Raw genomic sequence first — 22,404 nt, 5'->3', positions numbered from 1 at the left:
TCATCATTCTTGTGTCTCCCAAGTTAGACACAAGAATAGACTTTTTGCTACTAGGTAGTAGAGGGAGACATAGTCTCGCCATAGGTTCTGAGAGAATAACAGTTATTTCCTCCAGGATATCTGAGCTTAGCATTTCTTGTCCTTCCTTGGCAGTTTCCAGATACAGGAGAATGTCTCACAGTCCTTCTGGGAATCACATGTGAGTAATCTTTCTGATAACAAAGTCTATAACCTCTAGAAATAGGTTCTAGGGGATTTTACGAAATGGTCTCCATACACTAGACTTAAATTTACCAGAGTTGTTATTATAAGCATAGGACATGCTTTCATAGGTAGTACAATTTATACCGCTAGAGTTTACCAATGTCCTGTAATGATTTCTAGGAGAGAGATCACTTTTATAAGATGCCTGGTTCCGTGTGGAAGCGAGGTTCACTGCAGCAGTCGTCTGACTATTTACTCCATTGACAGTAGAAAGAAGCAATTTGTGAAGTTTAGAGACTTGTTTCTTTCTTGCAAAACAATGGATAGCATAGTGATTTCCTTTTCCACAAAAGGTACAGGTTCGTGGAGGAGAATTAACAACAGACACTTGTTTGAACTTCATAGCCACCGGAGAAGATTGTAAGTTATGAAAACTTTTCTTGACACAATCTTCATCTGGAGAAAATTTCATTTTGTAACTCATGAGAATTAGTTTGTGCAGAAGGACTTTTCATTAAGACAGGGTTTTCCTTTTCCAAGGATTTGCGTTGTCTATGGGCTAGAACAAGTGAGGCTTCAAGTTTCTCTTTCTCAACACGAAGTCTGTCTAGATCGGATGAATGCGTCTTGATCAAACATTTTTCTCTAATTGAGCCTTCTTTAACCAGATTTTCAAGATCACAAATCTTTTCACGTTGTATATTGTTTTCTTGAAGAAGTTTCTCAATTTCCTCAGAAAATGACCCTATAATTTTGTAGAGTACATGTTCACGATCAATAGACTTCTCGAATTCATCAATGAGTTGTACATGATCCTTGAGATCAACAAACTCTATAGAATTTTTTGAAATTCTGGTGAGCTTCATTTCATCTTTAGCCATTATGTCCAATGTCTCATTGGAGGAAGAGTGGCTGACGCAAGATGAGACAGTCTTCCTACCTCGGGATTCGGAAGAATCATCTAAGGAGTGATCCTTTGAGGTATTTCCGAGACACTTGAAAAAGTTGACATCTTTATGAGGCATTTTGGTACGCGTATGATATTTTTTCCACAGACTCAGATTGCCACAAACACATACTTATAAGGTCTTTAACGTGTTTGTCTGCTCTGATACCAATTGAAAAATCGGGGGTCTAACAACACCACCTAATATTTTGCTTAGCAATCAGTATGGACTAAATCCGAAATACTTTACTAGAGAATCAACTAGACAATCAGACTCAATCTAGATAAAAGTATCTGAAGGAGTTAATATCTCTCTCTTATTTTTGATATTACTCAAGCTAATAGAAATCAGCGAGTCCTAATCAAACACAAGGAATACTTGGACGGTACCAAAGACCAATGTCCAAGGATCAATCAACAACCAAAGGTTGGATTTCCAATTGATGATCACAAACGCACAACCTGTATTATTTCAATTATATAACAAATATAATGCGGAAATAGAAATAACACAGACACCAAAATTTTGTTAACGAGGAAACCAAAAATGCAGAAAAACCTCAGGACCTAGTCCAGATTGAATACACATTGTATTATGCCGCTACAGACACTAGCCTACTCCAAGCTAACTTCGGACTGGACTATAGTTGAACCCCAATCAGTCTCCCACTAATTCAAGGTACAGTTGTACTCATACGCCTCTGATCCCACCAAGACACTGCGCACTTGATTCCATTAGCTGATCTCACCCACAACCAAGAGTTGCTGCAACCCAAAATCGCAGACTTGATAATAAAAAATCTGTCTCACACAGAAAAGTCTATCAAAGGATAAATCTGTCTCCCACAGAAGAACCCTAGGTTTTTGTTCCGTCTTATGATATGAAATCAAGGTGAACGGGAACCAATTCATAATCCGTTCTTATATTCCCAAAGAAAAGCCTAGATTAATCAATCACCTCACAACAGTCTTACTTGTATAAACAAGAGGACGTCGAGGAATCACAAACAGTGAGACGAAGATGGTTGTGACTTTTTTATCTTGCCTATCGGAGAACTCTCACGATCTCAAGCCAATCAATAAGATTGTACTCGTACGATAGAAGATGCAAGATCAGATCACACAACTACGATAATCGGTCTGGCTTCCCAATCCCAATGAAGTCGTTAAGTCGTTAACCTGGTTTTAGAGAAGAAAATCAAAGGTTAGAGGAGAATCGACTCTAGCGAGTGCACTAGTATCACACAGACGTGTGGGGATTAGTTTTTCCCAATGCTATGTGTCTCCTTTATACAGTCTTCAAATCAGGGTTTTGCCTTAGGTACAAAGCAATCAATATTCACCGTTAGATGAAAACCTGATTTAGATTCAAGCTAATATTTCTCAACCGTTAGATCGAAAACTTAGCTTGTCACACACACTTGAGATATACGTTTACTGGGTTTGTGAAAACCGTGCCCAAACGTGTACGTGTATGTTGGTTCAACATAATAACCCAAAAGGTTAACCATATGAGCATTTCATATTAACCTTGTTCTTCTTCATCACAACTAGTTCAATTGACTCAAATGAACTAGTTAGAGAGTTGTTCAATTGCTATGAGATCTTATGTAACTACACATGACACAATTGAAACAAAGATGATTCGATTCGATTGAATCGGCTCATGAACTTTATAGCTACGATTTGCATACTGCATTCCTTAGTAATTTAAGTTTCATGTTCAGAGCACATCTTTAGATCATAACCCACTCAAGTACGCAAACAAGTTCGCGGACTTAAGATAACCGGCAGAGTTTTCCAAACTCAACAGAAAATCTCGGCAAAGAGGCTTCCGCCAGTTTGCGGACTAGGTTCACGGACTGAGTTCGCGGACTAAACACGCAAACGAGTTTTTGGAAAATCCCAGCAGAAATTCTCGGACAAGAACTTCCGTCAGTTCGCGGACTGAGTTCGCGGACTTGGCAAAGCTAATTCCTTCGGTTTCTCTCAATCAACAAAGTTCGCAAACTTCGGATTAAGGAAAAGGACTTATGCAAATATGTGTGACCACACAATGCTTATATCCATCATTGGTTATATTGACCTAAACTCTCATTCCAACCATTGAAACATTCTTAGAGGACGTTATACAGTTGTTACACTATTTCTCGTCAAAGCGATTTTCAAAGTGATTGAAACATTATGACTTTCGTCATTAGGTGAAGATAAACCCGATCAAAGCGAAACGCTTTACCAACACATGATTTCGAGATATACTCGGCTCGAAATATCAAATGTGTATGATCCAGTCTATATAGCATACGACTTTTGTCTCATAAGAAGTAGGAGATAGAAGAGATAGACTTTTGAGTGATAGATAAGTTCAAGTCTCCACATACCTTTTTGTTGATGAAGTTCCACGGTTCCTTGAGTAGATCTTCGTCATTGTATGATGAATCGCCATGAAGTCCTTGAGCTCTGCACTTTTTTATCCTAGTCCGAGACTTAGCTATGTAGACTAAAAATCAAGACTCATAATTTTGATCACTAACATTGACAAACATGCTTGATATAGCAACGCATGCGAGGTCGACCGAGCTATGCTCTAATAAACCTTTTATATCTTCTACGATGCTTCGCGGCGGTCTATGCGTTAGGTACTCCTTGACTTTCCGATCATTGGATTCATATAATGATGGAAACGTGGAAGATAATGGTGATGCATGCCTCATGGGTGTTACAACGTGGCATCATCATCTTTATGCTCTCCCACCTTGTGGAATACACGTGTCTTCTTCTTGACACGTGGCTGATTGTTGATTATGTGTATACATTTATGCCTAAAGATATTCAATTTGCCAGAAAAATTAGATGTGAATGAGCTTGATAATCTCTAATTTCTGAGTAAATGAGTCGGAGGTTTATGGATTTAGGAACTGTGTCTTTTTACTTTGGGAGTTGGAACTTTGTGTTCTGATTGATTGGTCCAATGGAATATATTCTCAGTATTATCTCCATTTCTTTTTTCGTTTATGATGTTTTGCTGTCTGATTTCATCCTTTGTAGCCCCCAATTTCGGTCGAATTAACTCCTCATTTCCAATTGGATTTAAACCTTAAATCATACATATAAAATGTCTTTTTAACCTGATCTTCATGGCTTGTACACTATTACAACAATACATGTCCCTATTTCAGCTTGATATGCATATGCTAGACCTATTGCTACAATCTGTTGGCAGTTTCAGTGATTGGTAGCGGGTCAGCTTAACTATGTTAAACCCTCTCCTTACTTCGGTAGTTCCTTGTGATTCTTTCTACCAACTTGGGAATAGAAAACACAGGCATCATATATGTATGGCCATCGAGCTTTTTCTATGTTCATTTTTTGTCTGTTCTCGACCGAGTCCCAAATTGATTTTTTACATGTTCGCAACTAGTGATATTTTGATATTTTCTATGTTTTCAACCACCGAGTCCCAAATCACCTTGTTGTACTCCGGCTCCGCTCTTATCGGGAGTTCTTCAAAATTACACCCCAATCAATTGGCAGAATCAGATTTTTGTTTGTTTTGTTGAAAGTTACTTATATTGAAAAACAAGAGAGGTATCCAGGATTTTCCAAAATGTTGGTTTCCCTTATCTCATCCAACGGATCTGAGATATTGGCGTCTACCAACATAATGTAAACCTCATTTTGTAAGCTAGAGCTATTAGCTGAAATAGAAAAACATACATCCGATAATAAAGCAGAATTTAGAAAAATGTGGTGTTTACGCGCTTCTTTTGCCAAAATGTCTGCCACTTCATTGCCTTTCCTGTGCTGAAACGTAAAACCCAAAAAAAAATCGCAAGTCTTCAAAATCTTCACTGCTTCAGAGACTATGGCTTCATTTCTCCAAAAGAAGTTGCTCTGTTTGTCCTGAGCATAAAAGATTAGCCTCTGGCAATCTCCTTCTACCCAGAAGTTCTTTAAGTCCATTTTTTTCCCAGGTTGTTGTTTCCAGCATGCTCAGAGCTTCTGCTTCTTCTATTGTGGAGCCCTGAAAGTCCCAGCTGCAGCTTGGATTACACCACTTGTATCACATCTCAGTATTATACCATATCCAGCAGGAGTAGAAGAGTCAATCCAAGAGGCATCAAAGTTTATTTTGAGTTGTTTTACTTGGGGTTTTGACCATCTACTAGCATTTATGTCAATATGGCTATGTAACACAGAAATGGAATCATTAATAACTCCCTGTTTTGGTTGTCTCAGAGGAGACCAAAAAGCCAAGTGTCTCTGAACTGCAAGAAACAGTTGAACGCTTGTAGTTGATTTGGATTGAAAGATTCTTAAACATCTTTCCTTCCAAATCAACCAACATTTAGTAGCCATGATTTCTATCTCAGAATTTTCATATATGCATGTTATCCAGTTAGAATACATTTAAGCAAATGAGTAATCTAAATTACTACTATGATTTATACCCACAACAGGAGGCAGTAAAGCAACAGTTTTGGCATAAGGACATTTAAAAAACAAGTGGTTTAGAGATTCACATTCATGCTCACAGAAGATGCAAGTTGTATCTTTATCATCCATATGTTCACTCAATTTTTTCCTGACAGGCAAGGCATTATGGATAAACTTCCGTAAAAAAAATATTAATTCTTTGGGATACATTCAGGTACCAAAAAGATTTCCAAAAAGCAGTTATATCAGTATTAATGGAATCCAAAGAAGGGTTTTTTAGTTTTTTGTACGTTGATTTAACCATAAAATTTTCATCGTTTGTAAGCAGCCAACGTAATCTATCATGTTTCAGAGAACCATTCAGATTTGTGAAAATTCTTATTCCTAGAATCTTATCAGCAATATCAGAAGCAAAGTTACTTGTAACTTTTATTACATTCCACTTTTTGGTATTTGAGTCTAACAACTCATATACAAGTGTTAAGAGATTGTGTTTAGTGCCACAGTATGATATTAGGTTTTGTTCCATACCTGGTATCCAGATATCAGTCCAAATGTTGATAGACCTCCCAGCAACTGAATTTGTGGATTAGAGAAACTCCCTGCATAATGCATCCCCAAATCCACAAAGCATTGTAATGTTTTTTGGCATGGAAAATAGTTCAGTTTTTAAAATATTTGTTCTTAAGAACAGAGCCTAAAAGGGTGTGTTGCTGAGTTGCTATTCTCCAAGCTAGTTTAGCAATCATTGCCTTATTCATTTTATTTGCTTCCTTAAAGCCTAGACCGTCTTCTTCCACTGGTTCACACATAAATCCCCAACTGATGGGATAGTAACCCCTAGATTTTTTTTTGCTTTTCCTACCAAAAGTCCCTTTGGACTACATCTATTTTGTCTGTGATTTTTGTAGGCAAAGAAGAACACCCCATTTGGTATATGGGCAGGCTAGATAAAGCAGATTTAATAAGGACTTTTTTACTTGCATGAACTAATGTTGTGTCGTTCCAACTTTGCGCTCTGTTTTCCATATTAGTGACAATCTTATCAAAAGTCTTTATTTTTGATCTATCAATAAATAAAGGAGCTCCCAAATATGAATCAGTAATGCTAATTTTCTTAATTTTCATAAGTCTAATCATAATTCTTTGAAATTTAGAGTGAATTCTTTTGCTAAAGAAAATGCCTGACTTAGAAAAATTTATGAGCTGACCAGATGCATTACTAAACTGATTGATGATATTCAAAAGATTTTTACAATTAACTAGACTCGCTTTAGAGAACAGCAGACAATCATCTGCAATAAGCAGATGGGAGATTGGGATACTATGCCTTGATATTTTTATACCTATTATATGTTTGGTTTTTTCTTTTGCCGAAAGGAGCCTAGAGAAAGCATACATACAAATAAGAAAAAGGTAAGGAGATAGTGGATCTCCTTGCCTTAACCCTCTTGTAGGAGTGAAAAAATCACCTGGTGTGCCATTTAGAAGCACTGCAATTGATGTCGTGGACACACATTGATGGATTAAACCACACCACTCCTTACTGAAAGCAAAAGCAGATAGGGTTTGAAGTAAAAAGTTCCAATTAACCCTGTTAAAAGCCTTGGACATGTCTATCTTAATGCCTAGACCTCCATGTTTCGTTTTCGTTTTCTTTATTGAGTGGACCACTTCATGGGCCACCACAATGTTATCTGCAATTTGCATAGAAGACAAGAAAGCCGACTGGAAAGGAGAAATCATTTTTTCTAAGTGAACATTCAACCTATTAGCTATTAGTTTAGAATGTATTTTATATGGGGTATTACTCGGTCCTATTGGTCTGAAGTCACTAGGGGTTATAGGTTGTTTGATTTTAGGAATTAAAAAGTGAAAATTCTCATTTAACTTTGTATCGATATTTTTAAAATAAAAATATTTTGGATTAATGCGACAATTTGATTCCCAACCAGAGACCAGCTATGCTTGAAAAAACTCACTGGAAAATAGTCAGGTCGTGGTGATTTATTAGATTTCATAGACTTTACTACCCTCCAAACTGCATCTGAAGTTGGGATCCTAAATAAATCCCCATTACCCATCAAAATACATTTTCAATTCCTCAGCAATTTGAGGTTTTTGTTTCAGAATTTCTCCGTTTTGATTTAAAAGATAGTCTATCTGATTACGCTTTCTTCTTTTTAAGGTTTTCAAATGAAAATACTTTATGTTTGTTTCTCCAAGTTTAGCAAAGTTGTCTCTTGACAAAGTTGTCTCTTGACAATTGTTCGGCGATTTCCTCCCGAGTGTCGTAAAGGCTTTCTAAAATGGTCAAGATTTCCTCCTGAGTGTCATCAAGGCTTTCTAACTCTAGGATTTACCAAGGATTGGCAGAATCAGATTTTAATTTGCATTAAAATGGTCAAGAGTTCGGTCTTGGTAAGCTTTGATGATGTTGCAAACTTTACATGATCACATTTCAGTTTCTGAATAAACAATTTGTAGAAATCTAATGGAACTTTAAGCAAATACAATTAGATACGCACACTGGTTCAGTGGCCAAAGACACAACACGAGATCTTTGCAAAATGAAATATAATAGCTAGTCTTCCTAAACAACATAATATAACATGGAGCAAATATATTGTATTTGCTTGATTTGATTTGACGGCGGGGTCAAAAGAAGGTAAGATAAGTGGGAGTTTTATCTCCATGGAAATCTTTTGAGCAACGCCAGAACCGTTCATCCATTGACCATTGTGTCCTAGGCTTTGGTTGGTATTTCTTCATACTCTCCTTTCTCTCGTGCATTTCTAGCATCTCTTCTTCCTTTGAAATCACCAGCATTGGATGTTTTTCGAATTCTGTCTGCTCCTCTTTATCACACTGTAGAATCAAACAACATATCAAACCCAAAATCAAATTCTGATTATGCATTAAAAATTCTGAAGAAAAAAAAAATTATGGGGAGGGCCTTGCTCAGCCAATACTATCTCAATTCTTACATGATGCAACTCAAAATTCTTAGCATGAGCTCGATCTTGAAAGCTAGGCTCTCCATCAACAAAGGCCAGCATACGCCGTCCAATAGTTGACTTCTGATAATTTTCATGTTCGAATAACACTGCTTTTGGGAATTCCTCAGCCTTCGTTTCGTCATGTAGAATAAACATAGCATCCAACACAGATGAGAGTCAGATACTGAAGTATGGAATTTTGTAAGCCATAAAATTAAATCATCTCAGAATTATAAGTAGATACTAACCCCGTCCGATAAACCAGGCATAGGTACAACTGGGTTGAAGAAACGAGGAACCTCAATTTCTTTCCACACACGCAAGAAAATGGTATCCCTCATGCAAATTCTGCCCTTAAACGAGCACTTAGCAATCCCTTCTCTAAGTAGCCCCTCCTTCCTTCTCGATCTCCCCACGAACACTTTTTCTGCAGCCTACACAACAAGAAGCCACGGGAATGCTAGTTCTCAAGATACAATAAAAGAGCATATAGAGTAAAAGATTTAACACTTACAATGCTAACCTTTTCAACCTTTACCTGAATTCCGCTCTCAGTCCAAAGTTTTGCACCTTTAAACTTATCAATTTCATGATCTGATCCAAAAAGATCCTTAATAAGAGCAGTCTTCCCAGAGACCTTCCAAGGAGTTCCAGACCGCTTGCATTTCTTTAATATCTTTGCAGCATCGTTAAATTCAACTACAACGGCAGTTGCTAAAATACGAAAAGATGCCTGATGATCCATACATCAGCCATTTAGAGAAAGTGGAATACGCACTTATCACATGAACCAATTATTATTTATATATTTGCTCCGAAGATGATAAAAGTAAAACGTTAACTCTCTTATTCACCGGGTAAAAGATTATTTGATGTAGGATTTCCGCTACGTCATTATTACATGTCCCTAAATCAAAAGGCCATATCCCCCATATTTCTTAAATTTAATGGCCTAGGGGAGATATCATTGTTTTTCCTGATTTCCAACTAGACGCTTTCAGGAAAACATGGACACCCAAATAAATGGTTTTTTAAATTACAACAAAAGACATCAAACCTTATTGTCAGGCAGATACTGCAAAACAACAACTCCAGTATTGGGGGATGCCAGAGGGCCCCAAAACATTGCAAGACACTGCGTGTCTACGGGGGTATAATTGAGCATTCGAAGCCGCTCACTGTGATCCTCCATGGCATATATAGGGGTCGTCTGGTACCGCCTCCAACCAATCGAAACAATGATAGGGTCTCTTGTCTTCAACAATTTCCTGTGCCAAGTATGTCGCTTAAGTGTCGCCTGGAAGAACAGAAAATTTAACAGTAAACAGTCATGAGATACCGTCTTACTATATATTAAGCTATACTTCCATTCAACTGACACAATAACTTGTACAGCATACATTACGCCAGTAAAATGAAAAGGCATATTAACCTGCATATATCCAACATTTTCTTCTCCAGGACTGATACCTCCGACAAGAATAGGATGATAAGGATCAATCTTTCCAACCATCTCGAGAGGAACATCTTGGACCTCCAACCTTAGATAAGTCCCTGGTCTGAAACCCGAGTTCTCATCCTGCTCTTTTCCTGAAATATGCAACATTAAGGAATTTCAAAAAATGATCAATGTTTAAAATAGCGAAATCGTAAAGCGATGCGCTCACTTAGTAAAGCGTAAAGCGCTATTAAAAAGCATTAGTAAAGCGCTGCCCCGCAAAATAGATAACAATATAAAGAAATAAATACTTATAAATGTAAATGAAACTTCCTAGCAGAAAATCATAAAATCTGTAGTTACAACATATTGCCAACTCTTGAAACTAAGATGATGATCACTAATGAGAAGAAAAATCAGAAGAAAAAGGGTCAGAGATTAGAAGAAGAAGAGGAAAAAGAAAGGGAGGAGAAGAAGAAACGTTTTCTTCTTATAGAATAGAAAGTTTAAGAGATTTGTTTAGGTTTTTTTCATTATATATATAAGACACAGGGCCCATTATTTACTGGGCTATCCTTAAAAGACCTTCTTTTTTTTTTAATACTAACCTAATTTCATAGCGCACGTTCTGAAGCGTTTTGGAACTGAGGCGCCAAAAAGCGCGCCTCCCCAGAGCTTTTTTAAAGACTGATAATGATAAAAAAATTATAGTAATAAATTAATAATAGTGAAGACAGCTCAAAGACCTATAGATATATATGTGTTCGCAAGGATATGATGTACTTCTCTCAGATAGCTTGATCAATATTGTGTGAAAAAGAAACACAGCCTGTTAGATTGAGAAAAACTGAGCGAAGATATCACCTTCCTGAGAGCTCTTCCTTCTATGAGCAGCCAGTAAAGGGCAAGGATCGTCTATGCTTGTTACATCAAATAGAGGGAAATCACCAACACCAGCAATGTGCACCTGACGTAATAAACCTCAAGTCAGTTTGCATATTGGTGGAACAATATTCAAGTAAAACTCATGGTAGAAAAAGTGAATTATCAGGTACTGATCAACACAGAAGAAATTTGGACAAGCCTGTATAAAACAAACAGAGTTATTATTGTGTTTACAGGAAACAATGTGAGTGGTGCCATTACAGTTCTAGTTCCAAAAAGTGACAGAATAAAATGCAAGATTGGCGTCAATTAGCATCTCTAAGATAAGTACCTTAGTTCCTTTCTTGATATCACAACCTCGAAGATAACCATACATAACAATGTCCCTATTGCATCTGTTATCCATCAGCACCCTTTCTGGCAGAGTGACATCTTCATAACGGTCTACCAACACATAAGGTTGTGCAGCTCGCCATGACAAAGGATGAAATTCCATAACAGATATGAAGCTTGCCAGATCAAGAATTTCATGCTTCGGGTACCTGTTAGAATAGACAAGAAACCATAATGGACTATGTGTTATCTATTTTACTTTTAATGAGTCCCTTGAAATTTAAAAATGGTATAAGATACTTTAAAAATGGTATAAGATACTCTCACGAAACAAACCGAGTTACTTTGGCATATCCAATGATAAGAAACTTACATTCCGTGTTCGAGTCCAGATAAACAGAATACTCTTGCTCCTTCATATATTTCAGTACAGAAATGATTCACGAGGTATTCTTTGGTTCTTGTTAGTTTTTCAACATTTTTGCACAAATCAAGAGATGTCAGCACCCCCAAGACCTTCGGCATGCCATGAACTCGTAAAATGTTCACAAACTTGAATGTTTCCTGAAATCAGCAAAAGCATCATACAATCAGCATACCGTATTAACTTGGCGTGACCTAGTTCTAATAGTTATCATTTATCAAGTATGAAACTCGCAATGGCTGTTAACGGGAAGGCTATTAAAAATATATTCTGAGCTTTCAAATGTTACGTACCATTTCAAAACCAATATATGTATTAATAAGTAATATGACAGTGTCGGCATATTTTGCAGCATCAAGCATACCATTAACATTATTCGGGCACTCCACAAACTGTATTCGTCTGAGGTCACCTGACAAAAAACCAAAAGACATAGTGAGACGATGAAACCAAACCAACCCGTCTATGAAACCATCAAAAGATAGATATACCTGATATGGTCGTAACTGGGCCTCGCGTGTTTACTAAACAAAGATTTTCCTTGGTATAGTGCTCTACTAGTGACCTAATCAATAGGGACTTCCCAACCTAGACCAGAATACAATACCAATTAGAAGCAGTAAACCTGGCTAATTGTTTATCATCAACTTTAATAAGTAAAATTACCTTGCGAGTTCCATGGGCAACAATAACATATGGAGGTTGTTCTTCTTCCACCGTAACATCAGTAGCAGCTGTATCTTTCTGCTCATATACCAAAATAAACAGTACAACATCTATTTATGTTGAATTCAATGGGCAGAGTAAATAGTACAGCAAACTTCATGATAATAAAATTAAAAGGCACATTAACCTGCATATATCCAGCATTCTCTTCTCCAGGACTGATGCCTCCAACGAGAATAGGATGATAAGGATCATAATTTTCAATAATCTCAAAAGGAACGTCTCGGACCTCCAACCTTAGATAAGACCCTGATCTGAAACCGTTGCTCTCGTCATGCTCTATTCCTGATAGATACAAGATTCAGGAAATTCTAAAGATAACAAGAAAACAAGAGAAGAATTGTAAAAATAGCACAAAGATTACTACAGATATCCATAGAAACACGTGTTTAGCAATAATTTGATGTTTTCCACAAACAATGTGTGAAAAGAAACACAGCCCGTAAGATTGAGAAAATGGAGCTGCGGTATCACCTTTCCGAGATCTCTTCCTTTTGGGACCAGCCAGTAAAGGGAAAGGATCGACTAAGCTTGTTACACCTAATAGAGGGAAATCACCAACACCAGCAATGTGCACCTGACACAATATTCCTCTAGTCAGTTTGCATATTGGTGTAACAATATGAGCAACACTCATGGTGGAGAAGTGAAAATAACAGTTACTGATCAACATAGAAAAACATGACACGCCTTTATAGAGCAAACAGAACTAATTATGATTACAGGAAACAGTTACTGTTCAGGACTCTTAGAACATCCCCTTGCTTTTCCACATAGAGGAAGGCAAGGATAATATTCATTGGAACTAAGCTTGAGGTTTAATTATATAATGTGAAAGTGATACTTGTAGCCAAAATTTTCATTAATACCGCAACCGACAATATATTGTGCATCGAAATGCTAAAGAATTAACACAATATACTTAAAACTTTTGCACTAGTGAAAATATTAATACATCTAAAAGCCTACATGCACCAAGACTGTTGAGTTGCATCTAGCATATATGAGAAAAGAAGAAAGCAAATGATACTAATCACACAAAATTAGGAGCAATATGTGATTTAGGAGTATGTTATAACAAGTGAATATGCTCTTATTAAACATAAGAGATATCTAGAAGGATGCATCTACAGAAGTGTCTCTAGCTCCAAAATGTGACAGAATAAAAAGCAAGATTGGCATCAATTAGCACCCCCCCCCCCCCCCCCCCCCCCCCCCCCCCCAAGACAAGTACCTTAGCTCCTTTCTTGATATCACAACCTCGGAGATAACCATACAAAACAATGTCCCTATTGCATCTGTTATCCATCAGCACTCTTTCTGGCAGAGTAAGATCTTCAAAACAGTCTACCAACACATAAGGTTGTGCAGCTCACCATGACAAAGGGTGGAAATCCATAAACGATATGAAGCTTGCCAGATCGCAAATTTCATGCTCCGGGTACCTGTTAGAATAGATAAGAAACAGTGATGGACTATACTTTTTCTTGTTTACTTTTGAGTGAGTCATTTAGCTTCACTCACAGATTCAGCTGATACTAGGGTACCAATTTGTTCTTTTGGACCGGGTAGGAAAACCTTTGGCTGATGGGGTGGTGCTTCCGCCGGTTCGAAAGCGGGCGACCAAGTTAAGTATTTTCAGTGGGTACCACAAAATGGTATAAGAAACGCGCATAAAACACACAGAGCTAGTATCCATATTCAATCATAAGAAACTTACATCCCATGTTCGAGTCCAGATAAACAGAATAGTCTTGCTCCTTCAAATATTTCAGCATGGAAATGATTCATGAGGCGTTCTTTGGTTTTTGTTTGTTCTCCTACATTTTCGAACATATCAAGAGATGTCAGCACCCCCGTAACGTTCGGCATGCCGTGAACTCGTAACGCGCTAACAAACTCAAGTGTTTCCTGAAATCAGCAAAAGCATCTTGCAATTAAAACTTATATTCCAACTTGCTTCTCTTAAAACTGATCTTACTTTATAGGCAACAAAGAATTATTTCATTAAGTTGGCAAATTATTTCATTAGAGGTTTAAAGGTTAACAGAAAGCTAAGTTGTGGTAAAAATATGTAGGATGGTACTCATAAAAACAAATTTAACATCTGAAAAATCTTAAAGTGCCAAGCCCAAAACTTGGAGTATCACAATGAAGAAATGTCCAGTAGGATATAGTGGAGTGGGTATCCAAATTCTTAAAAGAAATTTATCGAGATGAACACTAGACTAGTGTTAACTGTTATCAAGTATGAACCAAGAGAAAACGGCAGCAATTACAACTCGCAATCATTGTTACCTGAAGGTTAATTAAAAATACATTCTGAAGTTTCAAATGTAGTTACTTACCAATTCAAAGCCAACATATGCATCAATGAGTAATATCACAGCGTCCGCATACTTTGCAGCATCAAGCATACCATTAAAACTATTCGGACACTCCACAAACTGTATCCGTCTTTGCCCACCTAACAAAAAACCAAAAGACATGGTGAGACCATGAAACCAAACCAATCTGTCTAAGAAACAATAAAAAGATAAGGAGTATAAATATACCTGATATGACGGTAAAGGGCCCTCGCATGCATACTAAATCAAGATTTTCCTCGGTGTAATGCTCTACCAGTGACCTAATCAACAGGGACTTCCCAACCTAGTTGAACAGAACACGATAAATTAGAAGCACTAAACAGGGAAAATTAATGTCTGTGATATACTTTAATAAGTAAAATTACCTTGCGAGGTCCTTGGACAACAATAACATAAGGAGGTGGTTCCTCTTCTTCCACTTCATCAGTAAGTTGAATAGAAGCAGCTGTATCTTTCTGCTCATTTGTAGTAGTAGCTGCTGCTTGAGATTGTAATCCAGCAGCAGATACCTCTGGACTGGTTTTAAATACTTTAAGATAACTTACGCCACATAACACATGATTACCAGAAGAAGAAGAAGCAATTGCCATTTTCACTTTGAAACCCTAGAAATACACCAGAATTTCTGATTATCTTTTTAAGTTAGGGTTTATAATTTTAACTTTTGTGTCGCTCTGAGTAGATGTGCGGTGGGTGGTACATAATTTTTAGGGTTTTTCTTTCGAATTCCGATTTGGGAGGTCTCTATATGGAAGAGATGAGACCGACTGAGAGAACACGCGAAGGATCTCTATCGATTTGGGGAGTTTTTTTGTTGTATCAGACCCTCTCGGCTTTTGAACTAGTACAGTAAAGAATGACCTGAGAGGGTTTGAACTTGCGACCAAAATAAGGAATTGAGAAAATACTTTATACCCAGCCTCTCTCCCCCATAATGTGTCACACCTTTATTGGCTGTTTGCATTCAGCCAGGGACACTCTGCGGGTCCCTGAGGGTAATGACTTCCGGATATGGAGTTCAGCTGCAAGACACGTTTAGGATTTGAGACGGCTGATAATTTTCTTTCTGGAAAATTCTTGGTGAAATCTCACACACACAGTCTTTTTTTTTTTTTCCAAATTTTACACTGGTAATTTGTTTTTCCCACATTTTATATACGTTAAGCTAGGAGTTTGGATGGGCACATTTTATATACGTTAAGCCAATCACCAAGTGTTCCGGTGGTTGGTATGCTCCCTCCCACTGTGGAGATAGGGGTTCAAGCCCTGTAATTGCTTAAATCCACTTCAATTTAAGGAGTTTGGATGTAGTCTAGGGCAAAAAATAAAAAAAGAATATAGAATTTGAACACCTAGACACTTTGTGCTTTTTCAAGCGTTTGAAGAATTGCTTAGTTAGTGATGACGCGAGTAGTGGTTTTGGTAGTTTTATTTTCCATAGACTAGGTGTTGCTATCCAGAGAGGAGTTGGAGCCCAGCCTGTTTCTAGGCTAGCAATCACAAGCTCTGTTTGATTTGTTGTTTTTGTTCGTAAGTGAAAAATATATTAGCAAAACTTTAATTAGAAATAATAATTTAAAAAATGAAAATATTTCTAATGTTGGATTTGATATAATTTAGTATTATATTTTCATATGTTCAGCTTGTCTTTATAGGATTTTGCCGCATTTTGATTGATTTTCGGCCGATTATGATATATTCCATTACGGGTCGGAAGAAGGTAAAATAAGTGGGAGTTTCTCCATAATGATCCATTGCGCAAGTCAAGACCCGTCTATAGGAGACCATGGCATCATAGGCGGCTTTGGTTGGTATTTCTTCATAATCTCCTTTCTTCCGTGTATTTCTAACATCTTTTCTTCCATTGAAATCCACTAGCGTTGGATGTTTCTCGAATACAACTCTATGTTCTTATAGCACAAGCTACGTCTTGGAACCCAGGCTCTCCCTCAACAAAGGCCACCATACGTCATCCTTCTGTCGATTTCCGCCTCGGCACAGAATAATCCTCGATATACTTATCTTTGGTTTCCAGTTTTAACAAGTCTCTTTACAGGAGTTCCTCAGACTTCATTTCGTTATGTGGAATAAACACAATATTAAGCAACACTCAAGCAAGTCAGATACGAAAGTGTAAGTTTCCGTAAGCCATGAGCTTAAATTAAATATTAGGGACCAATCCCATCTAATAAAAAAGGCATAGGCACCAACGGCAATGAAAAACGCTCTGGTGTTCAGATCATGGGGCACTATCTTCAAGCAACGTTCTAGAGGGAGATCTGAAACCTCCATCTCCAAAGCATCAGTGGGACTCACCGGATCTCGGACTGCTCGGTAACATGATCAGAATCATCCACATTTGGTCACATTCACCATCTCATTGTCATTGCCAGGAGAAACCACGTTTTCATCTAAACCTGAAGGAACCACTGTTTCGGCATCAAAGCTTTGACCAGAAGGAAACATGCTTGGCACAATGGCAGTTCTATGGTCCTTAGACACACCCTTATCACGGACCTGGCATACAAATGTCAATAAGATGATATAGTAGTATCAGTTATTTAGCACTACATCAATTATCCAGGAATGTATATCTAGACAAGTACATGAATAACAATCATAGATATCAAAAATCAACCTTCCAGCTCTTAATTCCCAGGGAGCAATTGAGTTCAACCTTCCAGCTCTTAATCATAGATATAAAGAAGCTGACAAATTTCAGTTCCCTAATGTTGTTTAAAAGAACCATACCACACATAGCGATCTGCACTTGAAGGAGATGCAGTTCATACCTCCACTCCTGGATAAAAATGGAAACGCATCTCAAGAAGAAAAAAAACAAGGTAACAAGACTTAAGGTAAAAGCGAAAATACCAGATGCGAGTAAGTAGCAACCACTTCCTCCGAATGTCAGGAGCCTTGCAAAGAGTGGCTCTGCTTCATGGATCGTCACATAAGACTCCATCGAACAAAAGTTGATAACTATAAGCCATTTTTTGCTTAAATTGCAGCTTGGAAAGTGCTGGGCCTCATGGTTGATAACTATAAGGTTGGCACAACACATTATTTCGGTCTGGTGGATGAGAAGGTTACACCTGCCCAAATCATTAGCGATGACCTACACAAAACCAAAATAGCAAGAAGAAGTAAACCCCATATCAGAGACATGGGAGAAGTATTATTCTATATTACATAGGTGATTGCTAAGAGTCTACCAGATTCAGCAGAGACGCAGCAAAAACATGACCCTGATATAGCAGCTAAAATGCTAAATTACAATAGCTGAATGAGAAAAGAGTATGACCAGTCCAGTCGATAGCGTACCTGAGTCAGAGGATTGATGCATTATCTCAAGTATCTGGAACGCTTTCGAGTCGGGAGCTGCACACACTGATATGGTAAAACCGAACAGTCAATTCAAGTCAGAGTCTTTAAAAACTCACGCGAAAACAAATCAGTGTCAACAAGTTTACAGCACACATTTGGGAACTACATGACCCTTTTTGGCCTGACATGCTTTCGGCAGCTAGATGTGAATGGTATTTAAGAAAATATGTTGCTAAAAGGTTTATGCATAGAAAGCAAAGCAAGGAGTGGCGATAATATAACTCAATTTAATCAATAGTGCGGACAGAGATAGTAGCTTACTATCAAGTACGAAATGTTCAGGGCGTACACCCAGGAATAGTGAGGGTACCTGTCTCACCAGAAAGCAAGTAATCATACAGTGGTGCAAATAACAAACAGAGAGAGAGGTGAACCAATGACCACATATAAACTAATTACTCTCCAAGGAGCAACTGAATTGGGAAAAATCTGCTCACCATGCTGTCAGCCTCTTGCCGTGTTATGTAGCTAAAAGTAATAATTACAGAATACTAACAAGGGAGACTAATCTCAACTGAAAACTTCCAGGTTAAACCATTTTGAAAGGTAGTATCACCAAAATATAAGACGTCATGGTTTACCTCTCAAGAGTTTGATTCTTGTGTAGCTGCATTCTTGAAAAAATCGAATGCCAAGCCATATTATTCGGATACCAAGGTAATGGTCTGACAGGTATCCCTTCATCACCATCAGTCACCTGCCAATAATAAGAAAATCATCTGAGAAAAAATTCCGCAACTGCAATACAAGCATATAAAACTTATAAATATACACAGAGCAATTGTGCACACCTGGAATTCAAGATCATAAAGTTATCCCCTAACTGCGAACAAATATCTTCATAAAATTGCCCACTATACAAAAATCAGAAAACAAATTCACCAACAACGAAAAGCCTCAGATTTCGATATTGCTAAACACAGAAATAGAAATTGATTACACAGAATCCAAATTTTAATCTTTATCCAGTACATTTAGAGTAGAGGTAATGATTTGTCCCCTGGTTGTCTTCAACTGTCATATCCTTATTACATGTTTGGCTTAATTAATGTTTTTCAAAAATGTAGTCTAGATATCGAAGAATCGCAGGACAGGAATAGAAGAGAACAAGTGAGAAACTGGAACAGAAAAAGGACTTATGAAAAGAAGGAAGAGTATCCTCATTTATGGAGTTCTATAATCAGAAGAAGGAACAACGGAACTAGAAGATATCATTCAGTTGGAAAAGGATGAAGGGATGAAATTAATAAAACATGAAGCTCTTGAACAGACAAAAGAGCATCATGAATAGAATCAGAAAACAGGAAACATAATAAAAATAAATAAAAATAAAAACGACAATGTTCCCCATTCATTCTATTGAGTAATTAATTTCTCGAACTTACATGTTTCAGTTTGAGTAGATATCTAAATGAGAGTTCTAAAGATTTTCGGTTTCGTCATTGTAACAAAGAGACGAGAAGAGGATCAGCAACGCGACTATCAATACAAAAACAAGTTGGAAGAATTATACCAAGTCTATTGCTGCTAGCTATTGACAAGCTTGAGGAGTAAAGGGTCTGACCATGTTAAGTTGTTTTGATTAAACGATGTCAAGGGTGTTTAGCAGTTTGAATTTCATCTAAAAAACTTCATGCTTCTAACTTATCAACCTACCTGAATTTGAATAGCCTAAACATTCAAAGCAATCTAATTTCACAAGTCAATACACAAAGAAGAATCAAAATTAAAAATACCTGGAATTGATTCTGAAAGCAGACGGAAACAAAATTAAAAATTCCTGGAATTGATTCTGAAAGCAGACGGCAATGGTTTATGAAGTACATCCATAAACACTTTCCATTCCTCTTCCTTCACTGTACTTCGTTCCAAACAAAAATCATAGCCATGAATCTATATCGATTATTAGAGAAAAACAAGCAAAGGGGTCTTTGGTCTTACTTTGTAATATGCATCAAAAGATATCTTCCTTTTGTTTTGTTTATGATCTTTTTCTCTTCCCCATTTTTACCCTAGGAACTGTGAGAAGTTCAGTCCCACGACTCCCACCTTTGCTCATACAGCCTATTAAAGCAAAGACTCCAGGAGAACGTGCAAATAATGTTACGTGGCTTTTTTTTTTTATTAGTCCTTTTATTTATGGGGTCTGCATCCTAATATTTAAGATCATCTTTAATAAAGGGTGAATTTTTTTATTTTTAATGACACATAGGATTTTAGACCCAATTAACATAAGGAAAATTTCTTGTTTGGTCCTAGGCCCATATAGTTATTTATAGTAGGGTCCAACCGGAATTTTTTTTATCCGGAGGTCCAAAATTAATTAAAACATGAAAATGTCCATAATGCCCATTACTACCAAACGTGTGTGTCTACACTGCTTACAAATTTGAGTACATATCTGGTACACTGCTTAAAAATTCGAGTACATATTTGTTACACTGTTTACAAATTTGAGTACATATCTGTCTGAGTACATATCTGTCGTATTGCTTACAAATCCAATTATATATCTGAATGCTTACAAATTCGAGTACATATTTGCTGCACTGCTTCCAGGTAGAGTACAAATCTGTAAGAATCAATGATAAATAAATTAGAAAACGTATTACATCACATACATTGTAGGATCATACAATGTAGCAACCCAACCTTCTATGTTCCTCCAAATCCATTTTCAGCACACCTTCTTTCAAACACACATCACAACCAATTTGTAACTTTATCAAGACCACCACCAATTTCACAAGCTTGCAAATCTGAACCAATAGCAACTCTTGTTCCTATCATTCAAAACCTGTCATTTCTTGCAATAAGTTCTGAACTGCAGCTCCAGATCATCTCCATATCCAATTCCAGTACTGAATCAAACGTAACAAAGATCATTTATTTCAGTATTTCATATACGTACTGAATCAAACATAACAAAGAGCACTTCCTATCAGTATGTGACATATGTACTGAAGATTCATGAAAACACAAAGAGAAAGCACAAAGAAAATGGCGAGTACAAACCTGTGTATGAATCATTTGGAAAGTAGACATCAGTATACAATGAGCTGGTGCACTCTCTGATCCATGTAGAAAGGCATTTATGAAGGAACTGTCGGGACTATCAATTAATACCAGCATTACATAGCCTGGTTTCCAGAAGGAAGGCAAAATGATGATGCTTATAATAAATGTATGCATAGGAGTAAGTATTTGGATTGGATCTGTTAGCTCAAGGAATGAGACCTAAAAACTACAACCTATGTTTTACCTACAAGTATACAGTGTCTTGATGAAGATAGAATGTAAATAGAGGTTTGTCCACAGGGACTTGGAGAGAGCTGGTGTTGTTTTCTAAATCTTTCTAGTGACTAAAAGCACTAGGGCATTTGAATCCACCCAATAATCCTAAGCTAAGGCAATACCTATTCAAATTATGTTCTTGTTCCTTTCCAGATAAAACTACACTGAATGATCTATCAGTTAGTCTCCCTAACTCACCCCTAGTATAAGTTGTCTTCTTACAGTACAACCTATCACAGGCTCATTTGGTTCAATTAGCTAACTGTCATTCCTTTATCAATTAAGCACATTTCTTCTTCCAGAGAGGTCTCAAATGGATGACTTATCAACCAACTTCACTAACTCACCCCTAGTATCAACTGTCTTCTTACAGTACAATTGATCACACGCTAATTTGATCCATTAGCTAACTATCATTCCTAAAGCAATGAAGCACAACAAGAACAACAACATGAACATGAATTATCTTAACATATGATAATGGGTTTCATCAAAACCCTAGTTATTAAATTATAACATGATGAACACAATACTGAAAATAAACTACTACAACTTGGTGCACCGGCTACTCCGGGCATGCCCAAAATCAACACCCATGTCTTCAATTTATACATGCAAGCTTTTTCCCCAAAAAATCCCCAAACAGTAAAATTAGGGTTTACTAAAAAAATCTAAAATCGACTCACCTAATCTCTGATGACACTCAAATACGTCGACCCATGCTTCCTTCTCGTCTGCTGATGCTACCCATGCCTTCGATTTATCCTCTAACCTCACCTATTTCATCAACTCCTAACCTAGGGTTCCTGAGAGATGAAACGATTAGGAGATGATAATATAAGTGGCTAGAAAGGTAGGTCTTGGTTGTTAGAAGTGATGATGGCTCGAGTGGTGGTGGTTGTGGCAGTTGAGGAAGGTGGAGGTGATGATGGTGGTGCGGCAGGGTAAGGTGGTGTTGCAGA

At 37.3% G+C, this 22,404-nt stretch overlaps 2 protein-coding genes across 3 annotated transcripts in view; both read right to left on the bottom strand.

The window, feature by feature from the left end:
- Window positions 1–8,021: 8,021 nt before the first annotated feature.
- LOC113343319 (ribosome biogenesis protein bms1-like) lies at window positions 8,022–15,627 on the bottom strand. 2 transcript variants are annotated; one of them, XM_026587548.1, is made up of 20 exons: window positions 15,127–15,627; window positions 14,948–15,044; window positions 14,741–14,859; window positions 14,113–14,303; window positions 13,769–13,837; window positions 13,627–13,681; window positions 12,867–12,969; window positions 12,520–12,677; window positions 12,333–12,410; window positions 12,158–12,254; window positions 11,960–12,078; window positions 11,616–11,806; window positions 11,241–11,451; window positions 10,889–10,991; window positions 10,019–10,176; window positions 9,644–9,883; window positions 9,110–9,319; window positions 8,835–9,020; window positions 8,575–8,715; window positions 8,022–8,455 (listed from the first exon to the last, which is right to left on the bottom strand). In XM_026587548.1, exons 1-20 carry the CDS (start codon window positions 15,349–15,351, stop codon window positions 8,246–8,248), a joined length of 2,961 nt encoding a protein of 986 aa, XP_026443333.1. In that variant the 5' UTR covers window positions 15,352–15,627; the 3' UTR covers window positions 8,022–8,245. The 2 variants fall into 2 exon arrangements, with proteins under 2 accessions (XP_026443333.1, XP_026443334.1); XM_026587549.1 differs by having other exon boundaries at window positions 9,125–9,319.
- A 783-nt stretch (window positions 15,628–16,410) lies between these two features.
- The window catches only part of LOC113343297 (multisite-specific tRNA:(cytosine-C(5))-methyltransferase-like), a 40,830-nt gene continuing 34,836 nt past the window's right edge, over window positions 16,411–22,404 (bottom strand). The window contains 9 exon segments of the mRNA XM_026587534.1: window positions 16,411–17,278; window positions 17,400–17,879; window positions 18,066–18,151; window positions 18,410–18,458; window positions 18,586–18,616; window positions 18,730–18,845; window positions 19,805–19,819; window positions 19,937–20,041; window positions 20,160–20,212. Coding sequence (XP_026443319.1) covers window positions 16,832–17,278; window positions 17,400–17,879; window positions 18,066–18,151; window positions 18,410–18,458; window positions 18,586–18,616; window positions 18,730–18,845; window positions 19,805–19,819; window positions 19,937–20,041; window positions 20,160–20,212 — 1,382 coding nt within the window. The 3' untranslated portion in view covers window positions 16,411–16,831.

Source organism: Papaver somniferum, unplaced genomic scaffold, assembly GCF_003573695.1.
Source record: "Papaver somniferum cultivar HN1 unplaced genomic scaffold, ASM357369v1 unplaced-scaffold_57, whole genome shotgun sequence".
NCBI lineage: Eukaryota > Viridiplantae > Streptophyta > Magnoliopsida > Ranunculales > Papaveraceae > Papaver > Papaver somniferum.
The sequence above is the reverse complement of the archived record's forward strand: the minus strand, read 5'-3'. Positions and strand labels throughout refer to the sequence as shown.